Source organism: Lichenostomus cassidix, unplaced genomic scaffold (assembly GCF_008360975.1).
Source record: "Lichenostomus cassidix isolate B80296 unplaced genomic scaffold, HeHo_3.0 unassigened_scaffold_chr26, whole genome shotgun sequence".
NCBI lineage: Eukaryota > Metazoa > Chordata > Aves > Passeriformes > Meliphagidae > Lichenostomus > Lichenostomus cassidix.
In genome coordinates this window covers 1,353,757-1,372,679 of record NW_028147268.1, presented here as the reverse complement: position 1 = coordinate 1,372,679, position 18,923 = coordinate 1,353,757, and the positions used below count along the sequence as shown (strand labels likewise).

The 18,923-nt window shown below is 51.6% G+C and overlaps 1 protein-coding gene across 3 annotated transcripts; it reads left to right on the top strand.

Annotated features, from left to right (window-relative positions):
- The first annotated feature begins 710 nt into the window (after window positions 1-710).
- INKA2 (inka box actin regulator 2) lies at window positions 711-13,403 on the top strand. 3 transcript variants are annotated; one of them, XM_085044225.1, is made up of 2 exons: window positions 711-2,920; window positions 11,608-13,403. In XM_085044225.1, exons 1-2 carry the CDS (start codon window positions 2,885-2,887, stop codon window positions 12,517-12,519), a joined length of 948 nt encoding a protein of 315 aa, XP_084900351.1. In that variant the 5' UTR covers window positions 711-2,884; the 3' UTR covers window positions 12,520-13,403. The 3 variants fall into 3 exon arrangements, with proteins under 3 accessions (XP_084900351.1, XP_084900352.1, XP_084900353.1); XM_085044226.1 differs by lacking the exon at window positions 711-2,920 and adding an exon at window positions 2,993-6,246; XM_085044227.1 differs by lacking the exon at window positions 711-2,920 and adding an exon at window positions 6,272-8,341.
- Window positions 13,404-18,923: the final 5,520 nt, after the last annotated feature.

Here is an 18,923-nt window from a genome sequence, read left to right as displayed (position 1 = left end):
ACTTAAAGTTCTGACATTATATCCTTACCTATCGTGGCTGGGTGTTTATGCCCCAGTGGGTTTAAACAAGGATGGATGCAATTCAGGTCATGCTGCAGCTGAAGTGGGAGGAAATTCTGAAAGGTTTGTCATCAGTGTGGGGAAAGAAAATTCAAAAAAGGAAAGGAAAGAAAATTCAGTGATAACCACGCTTGTTAGTTCAGCAAGGAACAGTCACGTGGGAGCCTGGAGAAACCAGATCAATGAACTGAAAGACAACAAATGAGATGAGATGAGCCTTCAGCTGTGAAGGGATGGATGTTCCCTCAATCAGGAAGGAACGAGGCAGTTCAGAGAAGTGGAATACTCCACTCTGAAGGAGTATTCTAATTTTTGCCCAAGGATCTCAGTTTTTCATTTTATCCTGAAATAAACCATGTCGCTTTCTGCTTGAGGGTGTTTTATTCTTGGCTCTGTATTTCCTCGGAGATCTGATTTTCCACTGCACTGCACCATCTGCTCATGGTTTACACCACGACACAGCGGAAGGAGCACAGGGCCTGGCATGAGGTGTCGGTGCTGCTTTGAACCAGTTGTCTACACGCAAGAGAAAAATGCTGCTTAGTAAGGGAATCCTACTGAGAAAATATTTCAGATTTTTCTCTTCTCTTGCAAGTTCCCAGGAGTTTGGAGCACATGAATATTCTGGTCTTTTCTTTATTCCATGCTCATGAACTCCTTCATCAGTCTCCTGGGACAGGAGCAGCCCTGGAGACTGGAAAATGGATCAAAAAGATGTCCTTAGTAGAAGCCAAACAGAGCCTAGAAACTCTTCCTGTTCATGTGCCAGAAGATCACAGAGTTTGGTGTCTTACAAGTGGCACAGGAGCTTGCAGCATCTGCCACTCACCATGCACACGTGCAGGTGACCTCCTGAATCCTTGGCATGTGCTGAAGGTAAAGCATTGTATAACTTCAGTTTGATCCTCCCAGTAACCAGGGGTGTCACTGGTACCTCTGCTGTACTGCAACAGCCAATGTGAAAGCATCAGTTAAATTCAGGAGTGACGCAGTGAGCAGCAAGCTGGATGCTGACAGTGACCCTTCTGGCACACGTCTGGGACACTGGAGAGCTGCAGGAGGTTGGGGCTTTCATTCTTCATTCCCTGTGCCCCAGAAACTGCAGGACACAGGCGTTGCACCTCCTGGGCTGCACATGGGCCATCCCAGCTTTCTGATTTTTCTCTCCTGCCTGCCTCTTCAACCTGCCATATGCTTGGATAGGCTGTGGACATCCACACCCGACCCTGGCCTGTGGGGAACAACCAGCTGGCCAGCAAATCCTGCCAGGTTTCAAGAAAAAAATCATAGCTGGGCTAGTGGGCTTCGACTGTAAGAAAGACTTGAGACTGGCAAGCACCCACTCTCATCATGGCATACCCTGTTGGAAGTGATTAACTCCTTGATAAGGTCATTTCTTTAATAAATTGATATATTTACTGCCCCACGTTCTACAGAGCCTCCAAGAGAGATGCTGTTCCCACACTTAACAGATGGGAAATAGGAACCCTGAAATGAGTGAAGAGACAGGAAGTTTTGACCCATCATTAAAAAGACGCTGAAAGGATCAATAAACATGAACTCTGGAGTGTTTCCCAAACATACGGGAAAGGGCAGATTGCAAATTTCCCATTCGAATTGGATTTTGACAAAAAGGTCAGCTTTCAAAAACACTGAAACTGATTTCTATAAACAAACAAAACAAACAAACCAAATCCTATTACCATCTATAAAAATGTTTTCCTCAAAAAAATGAAGACCTGGAGAGGCAAACATTTTAGCCATTCTTTGTCAAACTTACGGGGGAAAAACCCCAAGTAATTACGTTTTTAATCCCAAATTTGAAAACACAAAGTAGTATTTCTCCTCCTATCAAGTTCTTTAGCATTGCAGAGTGACTCCGTTAAATTATCACAGGGGACTCAGCAATTATCATCTAAACAACATATTTTGCAAATAAGAGGAGAACAATATTTATTTGTGAGAAACACTCTAAGATTCAAACCCTTTTAAACTCAGTGCAGTTATAAAGCCTGCTGATCCAAAACTGTTTGTATTTTTTTCCTGTCCATCTGTTTGACGTCCCGTGGTGACAATTCCGAGGTTGTTGATATGAGATAAAAGAACCCTGCTTTTAGAGGGGCTCATCCGGAGCTCCCACAACATCCCCCTATCCCGGAGTTCTCCGGGCGCTGCTGTGCGCGCAGACTCGCTCGGCTGAAACAGCGCCTGGGAAACGCAGAGAAAAACTGTTAAAAGCAACCCCGCGAAAGGACTCTGCGCACCTGTCTGCGCGGCTCTCTGCCATGTGCTGTCCGTGACAAAGGGCGCTCGGATAGCAGCACGGGCCAGGCCAGTCCTGCGCTGCTGTCCCTGTCCCGCGGTGGTCACATCCCCTCGGTGGCCAGGCACAGGAGGAGCCCCTGGCCGCAGCCCAGCCCGCGCCGAGGACAAAACGGGGACACCACAACTGGGTGGCTTTGCAATTTCTCCCGATTAAGGCCATGTAGGTTAATCCGTGCTTTTGGCGGGGTGCTCCGCGTCTGCGGAACAGCGTGCAGCATCCCCACCACAACAAACTACGGCGCCCAAGTTGTGCGCGGCGGCGGAGCGGAGCGGAACAGAGCGGGGCAGGCTCGGGAGGATCGAGGGGCTGGCTCGGCAGGATCGCCCGCCGCCGGCAGCGGGGCTGGGGCCGGGCGGGGATGCTGCTCCCCCGCACAGCGCACACCGCGCTGGCCCCGGCTCTGCCCCGCCGGCAGCCGCCGCCCCCCGGAGCCGCCCCCCGGCCAGCGCCCGGCCCTCCCTCCCTCCCGCAACGAGCCGAGCCGCGCCGAGCCGGGCCATGGAGCAGCACCTGCGGCGCCTGCGGCAGGAGCTGGTAAGGGCCGCCCGGGGGTGCTGCGGGCGGGGTGGGCTTGGTGGGCAGCGAGGGGCAGGGCAGGGCCGGCCGGGGTCGGGGGTCCCGCTGCTCCCATCCCCGTGAGCGGGGCAGATCCCGGCTATGGGTTGGGGTCCCGCTGCTGCCATTCCCGTGAACGGAGCAGGTCCCGGTTATGGGTCGGGGTCCCGCCGCTCCCGTTATGGGGTGCTCCCCGCCAGCCGCAGCCGCTCGGGGTCCGTCCGTGTATCGGAGAAAAGCCGCGGCGGGGGCGGGCGGGGGGCTTTAGGGACAAGCTGCCAGCACAGGTCAGAAATCAGAGAAACAGCCACAGAGATGAACAGGAATAACTTTCTGGAAATCAAAAGGCTGTAAAGGGAGCGCGCTTGGCACCTCCGATACCCTGCGAAAATAGTTCTTTAATAGGAGAGCCTTTGTCAGGAACGAGCGGTGTTTTCTCCCTCCCGCCGCTCCTGCCCAGGGCTAACCTCACTCCCGGAACTTGCTGGGGCTTGTCCAGCAGCCCGAAGGTATTGCTGGTGCTCTGGGGCTGGCTGGGGTGGGCTGGGAGGAGGAACTGATACTTCCCAAAATAGGGTTCCAGTGGGTCTGGCTCGGAGTCTGCGTTATCCTGATAAATAGATAATGAGAACAAAAGGGGAAGACAAGGCAGAGCAAGAACGGGTGGGTGAAGTTTCTGAATGCAAGAAGCTCCCGGTTTGGACTGGAAAGGATGTGGATTTCAGCTGGGTTTTGTGCTCCCTGGAGTCCTGTACGGTGCCTGCATTGCAGGAAGCATTCCGTGTGGAACAACACCCGCGAGTCCTGCGGAGCAGGCGAAGTTCCAGCTGCGCCCAGGGCAGCACCAGGGCTGGAGAGCCCTGAGCTCCTCCAGATCCATTTCTTGTGAAACACGGGCAGGGGCAGTGGCCTTTGACTCTGAATAGCTGTGGCAGCAGCGACATTTAACCTGCTGGCGTTCCCAGTGTTTCCCCAGCAAACACAGGAGGTGAAGGAAAAACTAAAACAAAGGGGAATGGGAGTCACTGGTGTGCTGTACACTGAGGGTGATGAATGAAATGCAAACTGCAAACCGGGACATGTGCAGAATAATCTGAGAGCTCTTGAAAATCTGAGTTGGAAGGTGGGATGGGAAAAGGAGTGACTTCCAGAAGGACATCAAGGTTCCTAAATCAGTGTTTTGTCTTCTAACCAAGCCAGTTTTGTTATCTGAGCAATGTTTTTGGAGGGAAGCCTAAGCATTGTACCTTTGAGTCTAAAACATGCCTGTTTTGTAGTGCACAAAATAACTTCTGAGAAGTCAGTATATTCAGCAGAAAGACAGATCACCCACACTTCATGTGAAAGCCAGGAAAAAAAGTACTTTAAATGAGAAAATTCTAGCTTTGTTCAGCCCTAGCAATAATGCAGAAATAGGTTTTTTCAGTTGTAAAAATGCAACAATTTTTATTATATTGATAAACCATGACTTAGCCTGGTATAGATCTGTGTGTATGCTTGGCTTTAAAACCTGGGAAGGGGCAGCTGTCACCTTCAAGAAGACAAGTTGTGACTTGACTGAAAGCAGCCTGGATCTTCCTACATTGGGTTTTCACAAGTCACATTCTCTCCTGCTCCCACTGCCCAGTTTTTGTTATTCAGACTTAAAAACTTCCTTTCCCACGAGTTCTTGGGGGATCTGAGCGCAGTTGTGATTGTGGCTGTGCTGGACATGCACAGGGTGCAGCTGGAGAGAGCCTGGGAATCCTGCAACCTGCAGGAGCTGCGGGCTGCAGGGAAAGCTGGAGGAACTGTGTCAATTAAAGCAGCCGGCACTGGTGTCCTGAGCTATAACAGCCTTTAAAAATCAATTCTGTCGTGATAGCCTGGAATTAAAACAGATTAATGTTCCTCCAAAGAGCAGCGAGCAGCTCGAGGGCCAGCTGGGCCCATCTGCAGCAGGGGCAGTGGGAACTGAGCTCTGGAGCTGCTGCTCTGCCTCTGCTTGCCACACCTCAGCCCTGGGATGCACCAGAGCCAGGGGACAAGGACAGCAGTGGGGCAATGGCCTGGCCAGACAGAGCCAGTGTGATCTGTCCCATCAGCAGGAGCTTAGTTTGTCTCAGTGCAAACAGCCAAACATCCTCTGGTTTGGTAAACCAGACTTTTGGCCAGTTTTGAGGAGGGATTTTCTCAAAACATAGTGGATGTTGGCATAGCTCCCAGTTCCCAAGGAAAGGTTATCTTCCAGTGCAACTCAATCCCCCACCAGTGTGAGATAGGAGGATTCCAGCTCTGTTTTTTCTTTCTCTTGCTTTGTTTATTAAAAGCATATTTAGATGATGGTGTGCTTGGCTGGGGCCTCTGGTGTGCCCTACATGTCACCTGTGCCCCCACATGTCACCTGTGCCCCGAGATCACAGCGAGCTGTGCCAGACAAGTCACCGAGGAGTGAGGTCCGGGCATGCTTCCCCTGCTCCTCCATTTCCTCTGGGAAAGCTCTGCCAGGGCTCCCGAGGATGAATCTGACCCCTTTCAGTCAGTGAGGGAGAGATCTCCTCTTCCAGCCGCATGTTTTCCATTGTAAGCTGATCGTTTCTGGCATGTGTGGTGTCCCTTTGATTGGAATTCATTCAGAAGCTTCCACATGCAAATGCTTCACAGCCAGGAGAGCCTCAGCTGACACAGCCATTCATCCCGGCCGGGCTGGGCTCAGGGCAGCTCTGCTGCAGTTGGGATCCTCATCCCAGCTCACACCAGCCCGTGGAGCTGTTCTGACAAGCTGTGCCAGCTCTTTGCACCTCATCCGCACATGCAGAAAATACTTAAGACCTTGTTCTGCTCCGGGAAGCCCCTGGAGATTTATGGACACAGCGTGGCTTGTGGGAATGTGCAGCGCTGGTTTGTAGGTCTGGTGATGGAATAAGCTGTGCTTCTGCACTCCTCTGTCATCTGTCCTTGCAGTGGCAGCAGTGAAATGTGCCCCAGAGCTTGGGAATGTGCCATTCATGCAATTAATCCTGATACTCAAAGCCCTTTTCACTGTATCGGCTGCATTCGGAATCTGCCGGCGTTGTCCTCCTGCTCCCCGAGTCACAGAGCGTTATCTCAGCTGAAAGATCAGATGTAACAAGAATTGTCTTGCTGAGGGATTAGCAGAGAGGAATTTCATTTCCGTGCCTCACGCTGCACATGCAGAGCCTCCCTGCACTCAGCACCAGGAGAGTTTGCATTTGTATGTAGCAACATCACACGTGTGCCGTGGGCTGGGAGCTTGGGGCTCATCTGCAGTTAGAATAAATCAATTCTTCTCTCTCTGGGGACTGGTGAGTCCATGGGGCAGAATTATCTGGCACTTCAGGTTTGTATGGCTGTAAGAGGAGAGGGGGCACAGCCACATCAGCTGTGGTTGTAACTTTACTTTGTGTGTTTTGGTCTTTTGTGATGAATATAGGATGTATCTGGGTTTTCTGTTGCTTTCTTCTAGGAGGAAAAGTATTTAAGTACTATTTAAAACACACCTCACCACTCTGACTTGAACTTTTAATGTTCTCCCTGCACATTTGTCATAAATGCATTGAATTACTGAGTTTGATGGAGTCTGACTCCCTTCTTACATTAATTTATGTCCTGGTAGACAATGTTTCTTGCTATGAATATCCTACAGGAATAGAACATTCGGTCCGAGTGAAAAATACAGCCAATTATTTTTACTCTTTGTCTCACCCTGGGTCCTATTCCGGTAACTGTGTCACGCTGCAAGAGGATCTGCTGTGTTTTCATTCCTGCTCTCTGAGGGGCAGCTGGGGTGGTGTGCAGTCTGCAAGGCACAAATGACAGCCCTGAGGGTCCAATGTCACTGCTCCCAGCTCCAGCAGGTGGGAGCAGGCAGCTCCATTTGTGTCCCTGCTGCTGCAGGGGTCCCTTTTTGGGTGACTTTGCCCGTTGCTGCTGGAGGCAGGTCACAAATTTGGAGTTTTGTCACAGGATCTCATTCCTTGCTGTTCCTGCAGGGAAGGTGCAAAGGAGTGACTTGACAGCAGATGTCCTGTTACACAGAACTGGGGAGAAAAAGCAGGCACAGGTTTTGTCCTCTAGGTTATTTCCAGAGCAGACTCCTAAAGATGAGGGTGGATGTTTTCAGACTCCCAGCTTCACGTGTTCAGGAGTGTTAAAGACCAGATTTCCAGGGAAGCAGATCTGGGCTGAAAACTGACATTTTTAACCATCATCGTCAGTGGCCAGTTTGTACATTGAGGCTTGTGGTCTCTCTTATCCTTGGGCTGTGAGTAAAAGCCTGAAGATTGGAGTTATTTTTGGTCCCTTTTTATCCTGGTTGTGGAGAATTGATTTTTCTGATTTGCCTTTGAACGTTGGGAAGCACAGAACAATATCCCTGCAGTGGGAAGGAAGGTGGATAATGGAGTGATGTGAACCACCTCTTTCATGGTTAACATCTGTTTAGGATCTATTTAAGCTATTGTGAGGGGGAGTCTCTGCTTCAGTTTCAGCATCCTTCCTCTTCAGATAAATTGTGAGCTCACAGTTAACATCCTCATGTGCACCTAAAATACCCTGGGAAGACAGGAGGTAAAAGAGAGACTTGAAATTATTGTGCTAAAATGCAAGGACTGTAAGACAACTGGAGGCTCTTGGCATCCTTCAAGGGAAGGAAAAGAAAGGTGGATCATGGAGCTGGAGAGCAGCTCTGCGAGAGCTGTGCAGCAAGGGCTGTGTGCAGCCACGACTGCAGGCTTGGTGGAGATTAATCCAGTTAGTGACCCAGAGGAAAACACAGAAACAATATGATCAGCTCAGCAGTTCTAAAATAATTTTGGTCTCTATTATGTCATCTGCTTTAAATACCAATTGTTTGTTGCTGGCTCTGTTGCCCATCAGAACTATTATTAAGAACTATTTGCCATTTGTTCTTTCCTGTCCTCTTAGCAATAACTTCCTCTCTTTGCATTTCTTTTACCTAAGAGCTGGACATCTGTCTTCCTCCTCGTTGTGACAAACACACTCAGGGCTCTTCTTCCCAGCTCTGTGCTCAGCTGAAAGCTGAGGTGCTGCTGGGTTTTTCCCTTCCAAAGCCATTGGTGCCCTTGCTGCTCAGGATGGCACATTTCCAGTGCAAAAACCCCTCTGTATTTGAGCTCTGCCAGTTTTTTGCTTGGTTCTCCCCCATGTTGAATATTCCCTGATGATAATTTGGAAGGGAAATTTTGAATTTTGCACTCCAGTTTCCAGTGCTTATGGTGTCTGCAGTTGAAATGAGCTTTCTTTGGAGGAGCACTGAGGCAGAGCTGCCTGGTTCTTGCCTCCACAGGAGGACTGAGCCAGCTAATACCTCAGTGCTGGAGAAAGGAACCTCTCCCATCACACACCAATCCCAGGCACTGAAGGGGAACACTCAGCCCTGTGAGTACTTGCCTTGCTTAAAAAGGCATGAGTTGGCTTGTGCAGAATTAGACATCAAATTTTTCATGCCAACTTTTAGGGATTGCAAAAGTTTCAGGGATAATGAGATCCATTTTGAGGCATCTGATTTTTAACTGTTCTATAGAGATAGATTTGGATATCTGCAAGTTGTCATGGTTCTAACAGGGCTTTTTTTGGAAGCAGAGATCCCAACCAACCACTTGTATTGAAGGACAGAGTGTCTCAGATTAGACCCGAGTTTGGCAGTGCTGCTGCCCCTGAGCTCAGCTCTGCAGCCCCACTGACCCCACAGCAGTTTGGGGTTTGCAGCTCGCAGGGAGGCACAGGGCAGAGCATCTCCAATGCCCAGCTTACATAAAGGCACTTGCATAACCCCAAGTGCAGTCAGGGTCTCTCTCACACCAGATTAAGGCTCTCTGGGGTTTTGTGTCACATTCACGCTCTGGTTGGAATCAACTTCAGTTCACCACAAATTTGAGTTCCTTCTACATGAAGTGTGTGACCAAAGCCAGTGAGGCTACAAGGGCTGTCCCTTCAGCCTGGACTTCCCATCACCTTCAGCAGTGCATCTGTTTGATTTCCAGCCCAGTCTGCTGGCTTATTTGCAGAATCCTTTTTTATTTTTCATGCAGACCAGGTAGTTCAGTCCTGACCCTCTGCCAGGCAGGTGGTCTCTCTTCTCTGGGACTTTGTTCCTTTTCTGGAGAGTCTCAGAGAAGTCTGAACTTGGAAAAACTGAGATCTTGGCAAGGAGGAGAGGGTGGCAGTTAGACACTGGAGAAGAAGGTTTTTTTCCCTCCAGAATTTTCTTTCCAAGGTGAGTACTCTTTAATTGCAGGTGGATGGAATCCAAGCCCCACAGGCAGGTTGGTCACCAGGCAGTGACTTCACTTTGGGCTGGGTTTCCCTCTCTCCAGTTCTGTAAAAGACTGAGCAGATACCATGAAGAGCAAAAGATAAAGCAGAGGGGGTTGGTTTGCTTCATTTTTTAACTTGCACAACCCGAAATTACAGCAGCCTTTGCAAGCAGGGTGAAAAGCCTCAGGATGTTGAAAACTCTCGTTGCTGGTGGGATTCTCATTGCCAGAGGGACACCAGAGGGTGGGATTCATCCCTCCCCAGGCAGGCCACTGGAGCAGGACAGAGGAGTCACAGCCCAAAGCCTCCTTTCCCCCTTGTGCTGCTCCAAATCTCCATCATTTGCAGGAGGGAATTTCCACAGAGGAGAACATCCCCGTTTCTTTCCCAGTGGCTCAGGCTCCCAGTCTGGTGCTGGCACCAGGTTTGGCAGCCACAGCTCCTTTGTTCAGCAGAAGTGCTGCACTCGGAGCTGTCAGGCTCAGGTCTTTCCTGCCGAGGGTGGCTGGATGTGTGTGAGGAATGAGAAGGGTTAATGCTCCCTGGGGCTGCAGGCTGAGCCAGCAGGGACACCCCATTCCAGGGGAGTTAATTGGGGTGCCAAGGGGAGCAGGGTGCCCAGCAGAGGCCGAGGGTTGAGGAGCCCAAGCCCTGGGCAGGACCCTGTCACTTCACTCCCCACGGCGCGATTACAGCGCCAGGGGATTTGGTGGGAAGTGGCCAATGAGGGGCCAAGCTGCCTCCAAATCCAGCTTTTTCCAAAGCCCCAGATAAAACAGACTTCCATTAATAAGGCAAGAGAGGTTAGGACGAGCAGCATTACAGCAGATCTGAAGAGGTAAGGTGATGGTTCTGTCTGAGCATCTGGCCCCAGCGCGGTGTGGGAAGCAGGAGCTCGCTGAGGCTGGAATTGGGACATTATTTGCACGTCTGCAGCAGTAGTTTATTTGCTGATGTTAAGAAATGCCATAGCTGGAGGCTCTGGGTAGTGGAATCAGGAAGCTGAGCACAGATTTTCTGTGTCTTTGTAGCTGTGTGCTCATTCCGGATGATAAGTAACTTTCTTGAGAGAAAAGCTCGGGAAAATCACCGTAACCTGCTGGTGAGTTTAGTTCTAGGTTCTGGGGTTTGAAATAGGGGTTTGTGGTCAGAAATTGTGGGACAGTTTTCCACTTTCAGAGCTGGGTTGTTACAATTTTCTGATGGCTGCTCTTTCTCACTGCTCAGCTCCCCGTGCAGAGATGGAAATAGAGCAAGTAATTGAGCTAACTTCGTTAAAACAGGAGATGTAGAAAACAAAGCTTGGTGGGGTAAAGCTGAATGTAAGAGAAAAAGAAAAAGCTGGCCTTTTTCACCCTAATCTTGAGGTCTGTTGCTGTACAAGAAATGATGATGAGCCTTTTAAACAGTTAGTGACAGCGTAGGCTGAAGCTTTGCTAGACAGAGGTCATCTCTTGTGCAAACCACCTTCCTGCAGTGTGACAAGTCCTCACCTCCAGCCCTGCCAGCCCTGCTGTTCCTCCCCTCTCCTGCCCAGCCCCATTTGCTCCCTGCTAAAAAAGAATAAGTGGCAGCTGTTGGAAAGTGGAGCCCATTTGCTTTATGGTGCAGCTTGGGGAATATGATCCACATCCTACATGAGAGAGAGAAAGCAACAGAGCAAAAGAGAGGGGGGAGTTGGGAGGCTCTGGAGAATAACTTGCTTATTTTAAGTCTGGTGCAGAAAGTTCAATCTTTGTAGTGAGGTTCAGGCATGAAGCAGAACTGCTGCTAAAGGTCCTAGCCTGGGAATCGAAGAATTGCTGGTTGAATGTGAGTAATGTTAGGGTTTGTTGGTTGTTCTTGCATTGAAATGTCTTTGATTGTCCTGGAGCGGGAGGTGCCTGCGCTGAGGGTGTTGAAGAGGTGTTATGGTGTAACAATTTAATTCTTCTTGGGGTTTATTTTTAATCTACTTTAGCACTTCAGGTAAGGAAACAAGGCTCTCCCTGGAAGGCACCTCTGCTCATTATTCTGGCTCCTGATTTTGGTTGGTGACAGGGCACAAAAGACACAAAAGCACAAAAATATTCTAAAACTGGCAGCAGCCAAACCCATTCATGAGTCTACACCTTGGGCTTCTGCCAAGCAATTAATGGAAACTCAAACTCTCTATTTTTGTTGTCAGGTCAAACAACCCACTTCTGTCAGCTCCTCTTATTCCTAGAGGGGAAACTCCTAGAAAAATGTAAGGCAAATGGGAGTGCTGTGTGGTGCAATGGATGTAGCACAGGTTGGGTGCATGGCAGAGGCAGTCAGGAGGAAGGGGTGATGTTTGAGAAAGCTGCTGAGCCCTGCTCTGCTCTGTTCTGCCCCTCTGGACACTGACTGTGCTCTTCCCCCCGCAGCTCTCCATGAAGGAGGTGGGTGACGGACTGCACGAGCAGATGAACTGCATGATGGGCGCCCTGCAGGAGCTGAAGCTGCTGCAGGTGCAGACAGCCCTGGAGCACTTGGACATCTCGGGGCGCCGCAGCCCCCCGGAGCAGCGCCGGTGCTGCAGGAGCAGCGGGACAGGGCTGGGGGAGGCACAGGGACACTGCCCCCCTGCCCTGGCCTGTCCCACTGCCTCCCCAGACAGTGACCACCTCGGGGTCACCCCCTGCTCCTCCCGGAGCCTCTGCGGGGAGGATTTTTATCCCCCAAAAGGACCTTCCTCGGTGTCCGGCAGAGCGGAGCACGTCCGGCCTCGGCCATCGGAGTCCAGCAGCGCTGGGGGGTGGCCGCTGTGCCAGGAGTGCCCCGGCTGTGACGATGGCCACGACTGGACGTCATCCCTGATGTCCCAGAGCAGGAACAGACAGCCGCTGGTGCTGGGGGACAACATCTTTGCAGACTTGGTGGGGAACTGGCTGGACCTGCCCGAGCTGGACAAGAAGGGGGAGAAGAGCGAGGCGTCCCTGTCCAGCAGCAGATCCCAGGAGCTCTGCAGGAAGTTCTCTCTCACAGCCAACATCTTCAAGAAGTTCCTGAGGAGCGTCCGGCCAGACCGAGACAGGCTGCTGAAGGAGAAACCCTGCTGGCTTCCTCCTGAAGACAAACAGCCTGAGATTTCCAAGAGGTCCAAAAAGATGAACAAACTCAAGGGGACATTTTACTTTCCTCTTCACGGGAACATGCAGAACCATCATGGCAAAGCAGAGAGGTGCCCGAGGGCAGAGAGCCGCAGTGAGCACCCCAAACTGGGCCCCAAGAAAGTTCATGACTCCACAGACTACAGCCAGGCTGGCTTTGACATCAACACAGCTGTTTGGGTCTGAGCCTTCCCTGTCCTCTGCTCTGCCCAGTGTTTCCCACACCTGCCACGAGCTCACTCATCTTTTCAGAGACTCCTGAGCTCCCCACTGCGACTGGGGCAGGAGAGGAGTCCTGCAGGACGTGCTGTGGGCTTCACTCACCTGCACATGGAATTTTCGGGAGACCTACGGCTTCAGGGACCGCCTGAGCAGCAGCTGACACAGTGAGAAGACCTTTGGGGACTGGTATTTGCAAAAATAATCCAAATCTTGAGCAGCTTTAGGGTGAGTGGTGCCACAGGTGAGCAGCTCCTGGTGCCAGGCCCATTCCATCATCTCCAGTTCAATGGCTGCAGCACAGAACCCACGGTGTGCATGTGTGTGTATGAGTGTGCAAATATATATATATATATAGTTTTTTTTAAAAAAATCTATTCCTGCTTGTGTGCACTTGAAACCAGGCATCCTAAGCCTTGTACCTGAAGCACTTGTTATTTAAATGGAAAGAAATTAGTTTGAATTCATAAGACTTGAACCATTGTTGAGTGGGGGGGCAAAACCCCAACTTTGGGGGGGTTTTCCCTAAACTGCATCCCTGGTGCCCTCCCAGCAGCTCTCCCTCCCCTCCCAGTTCCACCAGTGGGGCACAAGGCTCCTTGCAGGGGGTTTGTGACCTGGGGGTCTCGGTGGGTTTGCCCCTCTCCCCTCCCCTTGTCCCTGTGGGTCACTCCAGATACAACATTGCAGAAGTTTATCGTTGAGTTTTCACCCAAAGTTCCATCCCCATTTATTGTTGTGTTCCTGTTGCTGTTGTGTACAAACCTCGTCCTGACAGAACCAAGTTCTTCGGTGTCTGACTCTCCAAGAGTTCCCAATAAAGTGGAATCAGTTTTGTCTCCGCTGTGGGACACCCTTGGTCTCTCTTCTCTCACTCTGGGGTTTTCCTGGCTGTTCCCAGCTGGGATCAGGGGCTTTGGGGAGCAGCCAGAGGAGTTTCATTCAAGGAGAGGTTGTAAATCAGAGCAGGGAGAGGAGCTGAGGCGGAGCACAGCCTGAGAGCCTCAGGGCTTCTGCAGCTTCCCCACCAGCCTGCCTCCCCAGCAGGGAGAGCACAGGGAGGAAGGTTTGGGGAGAAACTGCTGCCTGAGAGCCACACAGCTCGAGGAGGGGACAGGGCATGGGGGTCCTGCACAGCTCCCCACCGTGTCCAGGGCTTGCACAGGTTAATCCCTGGCAGCTCTTGAGCCCCGGGAAGCACAGAGGCTGCTGATGGCACTGCAGTCCCCATTAGCCCCCATTCCCTTGCCCAGGAGCCTCAGCCGGGTGTGCAGCAGGGTTGTGTTCCAAAAACCTGTTCCACTCACTCCGAGCTTCACAAGGGCTCATGTGCCAGCAGGGCCATTGTTTTTTTCAAACATGCAACTCTATTCCTGCTGTAACTTCCCAAGGCAGAGAGGCCAGTGGAGCAGAGGCATGGAGGGAGAATTTTTTTCCTCTTTGCAAATTAAATATAGGCACAAGGCAGGCCCTGGTTGTGCCCATACAAGGAGAGGAGCAGGGCAGCACCGAACGCTGCGCTCAGCACTTCTGCACGAACCTGAGTTGCAGCAAGCTTTTGTTTTTCCTCCTCGTGGGCTCTAGGGCTGCCTGTTCCCCCTTCCTAATTCCTCTGAATGCTGAAAGGCTGCTGGTGAAGCACTTTGTTTTCCTCTTCTTTTATCAATAGCTCATCCTGTTTGTTACCTCCCTGCTGCTTTCCAGAGGGTCAGAAAAGAGGAGAAGGATTTTCCCAGAGAGAGCAGCAGCTTTTCCTGCACCAACCTGAGTCCCCAGAGAGTGGCCTCAGCCTGAGCACTTGGGGGTCCCTTGGAGCCCTGGGTCACCCCCATCCCCAGGCCACATCCTGGGAGCAGGGACAGCCCGGGGAGCTGCTGGCATCTCACAGCTCTGGGGACAAAGCAGGGACACCTGAGGACACAGGGGGTGGGGTTGCCTTAATTTGTTCCTTTTCCAAAGGATCAGATCCCTGCCGGGCACTGTGCATGGACAGCTGACCAAATGCCCAACGTAATTTCAAATCTATTACTGTTCTGTCTGCTTGCTAAGTGTATCTTCAAAGGATGTTTTGCATGAAAATAGGATTTTCTAGGGTGTTTGCAGCGATAAATCCGGTGTGGTCTAGGCTTCAAACACTTGGAAATAGCAAGTAAATGTAGCTGTGTCTAGAAGTTCTTAAGAGAAAAAATATTTAATAAATATTCTTTATAGACATTCAAATAATAAAGAATATCACCCAAGCCAGACATCTTCCCTAATTTAGTCTCTAGAGCAGGATCTGCTAATAGATCAGAGCTGGATTTGTGAATTACCATTTCACTTCTCCAGGGATTTTTCCTGAAATTATAATGGCTTTTGCTCCTCTATTTTTTTTCATGAAACTGCCATGAAATTGTTCCCCATTATGAAGTATGAAACCCACCTAATTAGCAAATGACAGTGTCTAACGAGGCCCTGGCTGTGTTCTGCAGGACTGATAGGAGTGGCTAATCCCAAACACAGGACAATAATCACAGCAACACTCAGGTTCTCCATGAACTTGCCCAGGAGGGCAGCAATGGCAAAGGCAGCCTGGGATTGGGATTTCTTGGAAATCTCTGTTCAGTCTGATCCAAGGGCTGTGTGAGGAGCACATCCTGGAGCTGGCAGAGCCCAGGCACCCAGCACTGCAGCTGCACATCCCTGCAGTGGGTAAATGCTGCATGTGGCCCATATGGCTTAATGGGGAGAGAGGATTTAGCTCTTAACATTAATCGAGTGCTTTTCCAGGAGCTGCTCTGCTCAGCCTCGCTGGGCTTTCCCTTCCCAAGCCCACACCCTGCTCTCCCAGCCAGATGGCCTCCAGAAGGCTCCCAAATGTGCCTGTAATTAAAAAGCCTTTATTTCCAAAACCATTTCACAGCTTATTCTTCTGACAATGAGATGGAGCTCCTCAGGCTGCTGCTGGGCAAGAGGAAAGGCAAACACAGGCTGGCTGCCCTGGGAGTGCTGTCCTTCACTCACACAGCTTCATTTACTGCTTGTGCAGCGACAGGACATGGGGAGTGGCTTTAAACTGCAAGAGAGCAGCGTTCGGTGGGATATTGGGAGAAATTCTTGGCTGGGAGGATGGTGAGGCCCTGGCACAGAGTGCCCAGAGGAGCTGTGGTTGTCCCTGGGTCCCTGGAAGTGTCCAAGGCCAGGCTGGAGCAGCCTGGGACAGTGGAAGGTGTCCCTGCCATGGCAGGGGGATGGAATGAGATGTTCTTTAAGGTCCTTCCAACCCAAACCATCCTGGGATTCTGTGATTTACCCACTGGAATTGGAGCTCCCTGTGCCCTGCAGGGCTGCTGAAGCCTCCCAGTGCCTGTGGTCCCTGAGGATGCTCAGCCCAGGAACCTGAAAGGCTTTCTGACTGCACACTGAGCGCTCTGGAGGAGCAGAGGGACAGTGGCCTGGTGCTGCCCCTGCTCTGGCTGTCACCTCCCCAGGGTCCCCAGGCAGGCAGAGGGGCACAGAGCAGCCCCATGCCCTGGCACAGAGGTGGCACAAATCTGCTCCTCATCCCTGCCCTGCCAGCAGTCCAGGCTGGACCTTCCCAGAGAGCTCTGCTGCATTCCCCACGTCGGGCTGGTGCTGCTGATGTGACATTTGGGCCCCGCAGATAACGAACGTGACGTCGTGTCAGCTTTAATTAGTCCCTCTGCTCTGCCGGCAACAGCCACTGTGCAGGGCTGGCAGGGACAGGGGACTGTCACCTCCAGAGGCTCCATGAGCTGTGGGCAGCAGCAGAGGAGACTCTGGGCTGAGTTGTCTGATGAAGGAATTGCTTTATTCTGAAATGGGTGTGCTAACAGCAGCCTCCTTCGCCTGCTTGGAATAGCTGAAGGGTCACTCCAGCCCCCACAGTGCATTTTCTGTGCTCTGTAACAGCATTCTGGGGCTGGAAAAGTCCCTCAGTGGCTGGCTGGGTGTCCCCAGAGAGCAGGAAAATTGCAGATATTGCTCCACTCTGGCCCATCCCAGGGCATTGCAGCACCAGTTCACTCCAAGGGAAAGGAATGGGATCCCAGTTGAAGCTGGCAGGGCCAGGGCAGGCACTGGGGAATGTGGTGAGGAACAAACTCTGAGCACATCCGTGTGTCCAGCCTGACCACAGCCCTGCTGCCAGACAGCACAGATGGCCAGGGCAGCAGGAAAGGTGTCCTGGGGCCCTGGGGGAGCTGTCTGTGCCGCGTGAAGCCAAGAGCAGCTCCTGGGCTCCAGGAGTCACCTGCAGCTCAGTCTAAGGGTGCAGCTCTGCTCAGCCCCATCCTGCAGCTCTCCTGAGCTACCTGCCCAGAGCTCCCCTCCTCCTCAGTCCTCTCTGTTCCACACCAATTACTGGAGCTCCAAGCCCAAGGCAGCCAGCCAGGCGTTTATGCTGCAGCTGCCTGATCTGCATGTGCTCATGCTAATGGTGTGGAAACGATTCATGGTCGGCTTTGTGCTCAGTTTCCTCTGCCCTGAATGGAGCTCTGCTCGGAAAAAGGAGCAACCAGGTCCTCTGGATTTGAGATCATTCAAGAGGGGAAATTTCTGTTTACTGCTTACCTGGTTTTCAAACGTGTCGCTGATGCAATGCTGTCAGCAGGATAGTCTGAGCTTTGCACAGAATGTATGTCCTAAAGAGGCAAAAAACATAAATATTCCTAAGAGGAATTCTTATTTTTTCCTAAGAGGAATGGGAGAAACATTCTATTTGCAGCCACAGAGCATTGGGAAATGCTCTGGAGATAAGATGCATTGCCAGGGAAGTGGAGCAAAAGTCCTCCTTCTGCAGAGGTTTTATGGTACCTCTAAATCCCCGGGAGATGGACAGGGTAAGACATCCTCACCCTGCCACAAAACTGCCAAACCTGCAGGCAATTCCTGCTGCTCCTCTTCCTCAGCTCGGCAACAGGGGTGCAGTGCTTCCTGGGGTGTGGGGACAGCAGGACCTCAGAGAATAGCCCTGGGCATGGCAGGGGACAGAGTGGCACTGATGGCTCTGGGGGGACACAGTGGCACTGATGGCTCTGGGGGGACACAGTGGCACCCATTGCTGCAGCAGCCACCAGAGCCACCCCAGCCAGGCTCCATCGGGTGTTCTTTGTGCACTGAAATCTCCCTCAGCATCACTCCCGAGCTGTCAAAGGGAGGTTTCCCGGGATTGCTCCCTGCAGGGGTTCAGGTCCTTTGCCATAATATGATTTCGTGACAAGTGTAATGAGATGTGACACATCTTTGCAACCATTTGCTACCTCAGAAAATCCCAACCAAGCTGGAAATCCAGCAGTATGCAGAGACCCTCATCTCTCCGTGCATCACAGCTGGAAAAAATAAGCAGCAAGTTAAGGACTTTGCAGCATTTCCTTTGGGAGACAGCAAAGTCCTGAACACGATACTATAAATTAATTATTTAGATTCCAGCCCTGCAATGAGAGCCATCTGGCCAGATGCCTTTACCCTTTGCAGAGCCCTCAGGAGCTCACAGCACTCTGCACGTGTCTCCTAATGGGCTGAGGCTTCTCCTGCCCTGCGAGAAGCAGAAATAGAACCATTGCCAGTGTCCTCCAGGAACACAGGGATGGAGACTGTGGGGAAGACAATCCCGGTCTGAGGAAGCTCTGAAGGAAGCAGGTAGAGATTTTTCCAGGTAAAACCTCAGTGTTCACTGGAGCAGCCATGAGCCAGGGGAGCTCTGCCTGCCCTTCCTGGGGAAGAGACAAGAGGAAAGAGTTAAAAGCTGTCTCCAGGCAGGAGAACAAAAACACCATTGCACTCATCTCGCTCGCTGTGCTCATCTAATTACGTTATTTAACAGGATACCCTCTCATTGATTTTAATTACTCACATAATTTGGGAAGTAATTCACAGCACATCCCTGCAGGGTGCATGAGTCTGAGTTGGGAACAATGTGCTCGAGTCTTCCTGGCTCCACCGAGGGAGGAGAGAGGATGAGCAGCAGCCCTGCCGGCCAGGGGACACCTGGGGCTCTGTCCTGTGCCATCAGGAGCTGGGATCACCCACAGGAAATACTGTCACCCCTGGGGAGGCTGCAGCTCTGTCCCTGGCGGCACAGTTTTGGGGATTTTGGGGTCCCAGCCATGCCCAGCCCCAGCTGCTGCCTGGAGGGATGCAAGCAGGTCCTTGTGTGCCTCCAGCCCCGAGCAGAGCAGCTGCAGATTAATTGTCCCTTTGACACCAGCAGGGTCCTGCCAGGGATGGCTGGGGGATGCTCATCCCTCCCCGAGCCCCCCTGCTTCCCACAGCCCAACATCCCGGGTGAGGAGTTCCTCCTGACCCCCCAGCACCGTTAGTCAGACAGTCCCCATCACTGGTGACTCTTAAAAATGCTTTTAACCACAGCC

Bases quoted from the DNA above. Each gene is read 5' to 3' on its own strand.
- INKA2 (XM_085044225.1), top strand. From the start codon at position 2,885: ATGGAGCAGCACCTGCGGCGCCTGCGGCAGGAGCTG. The intron at 2,921-11,607 runs GTAAGGGCCGCC...TTCCCCCCGCAG, and splicing joins GGCGCCTGCGGCAGGAGCTG to CTCTCCATGAAGGAGGTGGG.